Source organism: Buceros rhinoceros, unplaced genomic scaffold (assembly GCF_000710305.1).
Source record: "Buceros rhinoceros silvestris isolate BGI_N320 unplaced genomic scaffold, ASM71030v1 scaffold19563, whole genome shotgun sequence".
NCBI lineage: Eukaryota > Metazoa > Chordata > Aves > Bucerotiformes > Bucerotidae > Buceros > Buceros rhinoceros.
This window is the reverse complement of record NW_010403275.1, coordinates 47,414-52,086: the sequence shown is the minus strand read 5'-3', so window position 1 is coordinate 52,086 and position 4,673 is coordinate 47,414. Positions and strand designations below refer to the sequence as shown.

The 4,673-nt window shown below is 41.2% G+C and overlaps 1 protein-coding gene across 1 annotated transcript in view; it reads left to right on the top strand.

Moving 5' to 3' along the window:
- SLC44A3 (solute carrier family 44, member 3) overlaps positions 1-4,673 on the top strand; it is a 38,663-nt gene that overhangs the window by 12,111 nt on the left and 21,879 nt on the right. Inside the window, exon 9 of the mRNA XM_010132964.1 lies at positions 3,176-3,341. Coding sequence (XP_010131266.1) covers positions 3,176-3,341 — 166 coding nt within the window. The remainder of the gene's footprint in view (positions 1-3,175; positions 3,342-4,673) is intronic.

The following is a 4,673-nucleotide window of genomic DNA, read 5'->3' as shown; positions in this document are numbered from 1 at the left end:
TCAGGAAGTATGATAGCTGTGTGGATTTCCAGTCCATTGCTCTGCCTCAGATTTGTTTTGTAGTTCAAAAGTTAGACAGATGAACAGTAGACTCAATTTTACATTGAGAATGCCTCTTTACATGTTTGAATTTTCAACCCAAATGTGAGTCATCTCAAATGCTGCTGTTAAAGCAGCTCACAGTAAGGTGGCTCGCAGGGGGTTGTTTTGCTCTTCCAGGATGACTACTTACACATCTTGTAAAAACAAATGTGGAACTGTATGGTAAATAATGCATGGGCGGAACACCTCTGTATTTCCACTCATTTTCTACAATCTCACTATAGACGGAAGACATTTATTTTGATTTGGAGTTTGTGGGGCTTTTGCAAGAGTTGAGAGTGCTCTGAAGATCTCCCAAGATACGCTTTCTTTGAGCAATTTATCTTCTCCGTCAACAAATAGTTGCCTATCCTGGGTTCAGATTGTAAAATACAGATGGTGGTTTTCTTGGTTTTGACACTTTGACTTTTTATTCTCACAAGTATTTTTTTCGGGGCTATGAAGACTGTATTTTAAATGCAAGCATACCAAGAAAGCTGAAAAATATGAAATGTTTGCATAGACACTAGTGTTTTGTCTAACACAGAGAGATGGGCGAATGAAATTGGCTTGCTACTGTGCTGCACCTGTCCTGACATTTTCAGTGAATCTTCACTAGTTATATAATATTTATAGTGTCTCTGCACCTTACAGCTCTGGAGCACTCGACGCTCACTTCAGCTGTGGTGCACCTGATTGTTATGTGACCGTGCAGGTACCGTATTTATCTCCCCTCCAGAAGTTAGTGAAAAAATAAAGTGAGAAAAGACTCACTTCTTGGGAGCTATAGAAGACTTTAGTCCACACTTGGAAAGGTACTTATGCACGTGACTGACTTGAAATGCATGGGTAATCCTATTGAAATCAATGGGGCTACTTAGGCATTTTAAGGTAGACACCTGCTTAAGTACCTTGGTAATTCAGAATCCGTAAGAGCAGCAGAGACTGAGTGAATTCCAGACCTAGAAAACTAGGAGAAATGCCAAGACTCTGTGAGACTTGAGACAGCACAAACAGTGGCACCAGTTGGAACCATTAGCTGGCTGGGAATGGAATTTGGCTGTGCTTTGGAAAAGCTGATATATCTTAGGGTTATTGAGTCTTACTGTTTGCTAGTTTGTGTGGCATTTTGCTGCAGAACTGAAGTGGCCATGTGGCACAGCAAAGCATGTCTTTCAACTTTCCAGAATGCAGGAGCTGAGCAGTCCACATGGCATCAATACTATGCGTGTAATGTAGGGTGAGAAGGCAGTGTGAGATTTTTGTGTAATGAAGGTGCATCCTACAGGCAAGTGAGCAATAAAACCGCCACACAGAGCTGTGCAGTAGCAAACCCAGCAATAAAGATGTATTTCCTGCAGGGTCCTTGATGTTCCAATTACAGTCAGCTAGCTTAGCTAAAAATAGCACTACATGGAAAAAAAAAAACACGATAAATTCCATTGCAGAGAGCACGAAGATTCAGTGCGTGATCGCAGAACCTTTCCTCACTTAGCAGTAAGAAGGGCACATCATATTTTCATGTTAACAGGAACTGATAAACAAGCTCTCAGAATTTTCTGGTCAGTGGTTCTTTGTTTCTGATAAGGAAATTGCTGGACTAGACTTCCCAGGAGTTTTTGTCCCTTGCGACATCCTGCTGGTCCAGGAATCAGCAAAACCTTTCAGCAGCAGTTTCTGAGAAAGAACATCTGACAGAAGAATGAAAGTACCACAATGTACCACAATGATTCTGCCTGTGCACGCTGCTGGTTGTACATTGCGCTGTGGTGCTGACTGACCATGGCACAGCACTGGGCTGCAGGTGGAGAAACTCCTGAGTCCTGCTGCAGACGCTTGTTTTCGTTTGCGTTGTTAACAACCCTTCTTGTGAAGGGTTTGCAGCAGATCAGCGTGTGTACTGACCAGAGGTGTTCAGATTGGGTAACTCAGCTGCAGGGACTGCAGTTCTTTACTGGTTTCTAAATGGTGTCACTAAGAGTGTACAGTACACCAGAAACATTTGTGATTATGCAGTTGGAGAAGAATATTCTGTTGACAAATTAAACCACATTTCAAGGCTTTGTTTGGAAAGTTTAGCTTGCGTGAACAGGTAGAGCACAATGGAGTGGTGAGGAAAATGGCATTTAATTTTCTCAACAGGTTATCTAGGATAGCTTTAAAGTTTATCTGTGCTACTAAGCCTGACATATGACAAACAGCATTGCATGTAATTCTACTGACAAAATTGTGCGTGCGTGGTAGCCCCAGAAGACAGGGAGTCAGTCAGACACAGATGTTTACGTTGGTACTTCGGTGAAACATGTGACTTGTGTGCAGTAACCAACAGTTCACCACACCTAGCCAGCAGAGTGCCGAGGGGTGAGCTGGCAGGTGGATGTGCCTGGTTTGCGCGGCAGAGCGCAGCGCTGTGCACATACATGTGTGCGTAAGGTTGCCAGGAAAGACAAAGCTATTACTGTTGTTACTGCAGGTGGAGGCTTTTTTGGTTTAGCTTGAATAAGTGAACTTGTCAACGTTCCGGAGAGGCTACCTTTACGTGCCTGTATTTTGTACAAAGACTGCAAAGTATAGGGAACGGAAGACTGGTTGCCGTGGTTCTGATTAGTAATAATAATTAAAATAATTTAGTTTTGTTGCAATGGTACATTATGCAGCCTTAACATTTTGCTTCTTTTAGAAAAAATACAAAGCATTTCGTAACTGACTATGAGTCAGATTTGAATGCAGAAAATTAAAATTTGATTTACTTCTGAACCATTTGATTACTCAAATATTGAGTAATGTTTTCTCAGAAATCTTTACTAATTCGTAACTGTTTTCTTGACTTAATTGGCAGCTGTGTCTCAATCCCAATTTAAACCCAAGCTGTGGTTTTTTGGTAAGATTTTATTTTTCAAAATTCTATTTGAATTACGAAATTTTGGCTCTCTGACTTTGTTAGAATGGATAGGCTTAAGTAGCACCTGGATTTATTTTTTGATAAATTTATTGAAGAAAAGTTAATAAAAACCAATACAGAGTGCTTATGTACCTTCTGGTTTTTTCTTGTCTGGTGTGTTTTAATAATACAGTGGTGTAATCCCAACTCCAGGTACTGCGCAGACTACTTCAGGAGGACAAGTAGAATACCGAGCTCTGTCTGGAATTTGCTACATGGCATGGTATCATTTTGTTGGCCTTATCTGGACTAGTGAATTCATTATTGCCTGTCAGCAAATGACGATTGCTGGGGCAGTGGTCACTTGTTACTTCAACAGGTGAGTGCAGAATTGCCTCCGTATTGTTTGGGGGATTTCCCAGCATTTACTGTCAATCTTTTTCTAGGCAAAATAGACTGTAATTTATGTAAACTTGTTGGAATCCAATTTAATATAAAATAATGTTGCTTATTGCAAGATCTTGAGTAAGATTTGAATGTGACTTGTCCTTGCCACTGGAATTATGAGGCCAAATGGAGCCTTCATACAAACCGAGAGAGCTCTGCTGCCTCTGGTGAAATGGCTCTTCAGAAGCAAGGCTGGCATTTGACCCTCTTCCGGGAGGCTGCATTAGCTCCTAATGGAGATACAATATATAGCTCCTCAGAAATGTCATGTATTCATAGGCGGTTTGACCTCTTCCTAAGTGTTCATCCCTGCTCTGGGTTTCCATTTGTTCTGACCGCATAAACGTCTCGTCTGCTACTCTTTCTGTTCATTCTGTGCAGGTATTTTCAGTTAACTGTAAATGCTTTAACACCACTGTTAAGAAGTTTGAGATGTGTAAACAAACTTCCTTGAATTTCATATTGCCCCAAAATGTAAATGGGGAGGAAATGAGGAAGAATCTCTACTTTTCATGTTTTATACTGGTTTTTAGACCTGCAATATTGTAAAACAAAATTAAATTGGTTTCAAGCACTAGAGCGGCGCTGTACTGTCGTTGTGGGGGAAGATTTAAATCTCACAATGCATTCTTGAGTTTTTTGACAATGCGAAGAGTAGTGTCTTGAAAACATTTTTCCTCATGAGTATTTCATGAGTGCTCTCACCCTCATTGCTCTCTTCCTCTGTGCCCAGTGATGAGATTTTTCTGATCTGTGAAAAACTCTGGTAGTTTAAGTAATTTCTTCATTTTGTATTAGAGGACTTATGATGATAATCTTGATCTGTTGAAAAATCAGCCATTGAAGAAGCTTGATGTAGATAAATTTCCTCAGAAGAAAAGAGCAGCCCGTTACTCACAGGACCACAAGCCATGCTAATTACTTGAGTCTAGAGCTCCAGTAGGAAAAAGGAGATGACATAAGCAATGCAACTTCCTCCCTCTTCAGGACCTATCATGGCATGTAAAATAATAGTCTGAGGTCATGCCACTCTACAGATCTCAGCCTTTCAAAAAGCAGCATGTTAGGTTTTGTCTGCTCTTTTTGCTAGCACCAGCAGTCAGCAGGCATGGCTGTTGGCTGCACGGAGATTCCTAGCAGAGACAGGCTCTTCATCCACGTTAAGCACTGCCCTGCCTTGGCTTTTTGGACAGGGTGATGAAACCCCACTTAAAACAATGGTGGGCACTGGTTGTTACCAGGTCTTCTAGCTTTAGCGGCTGGA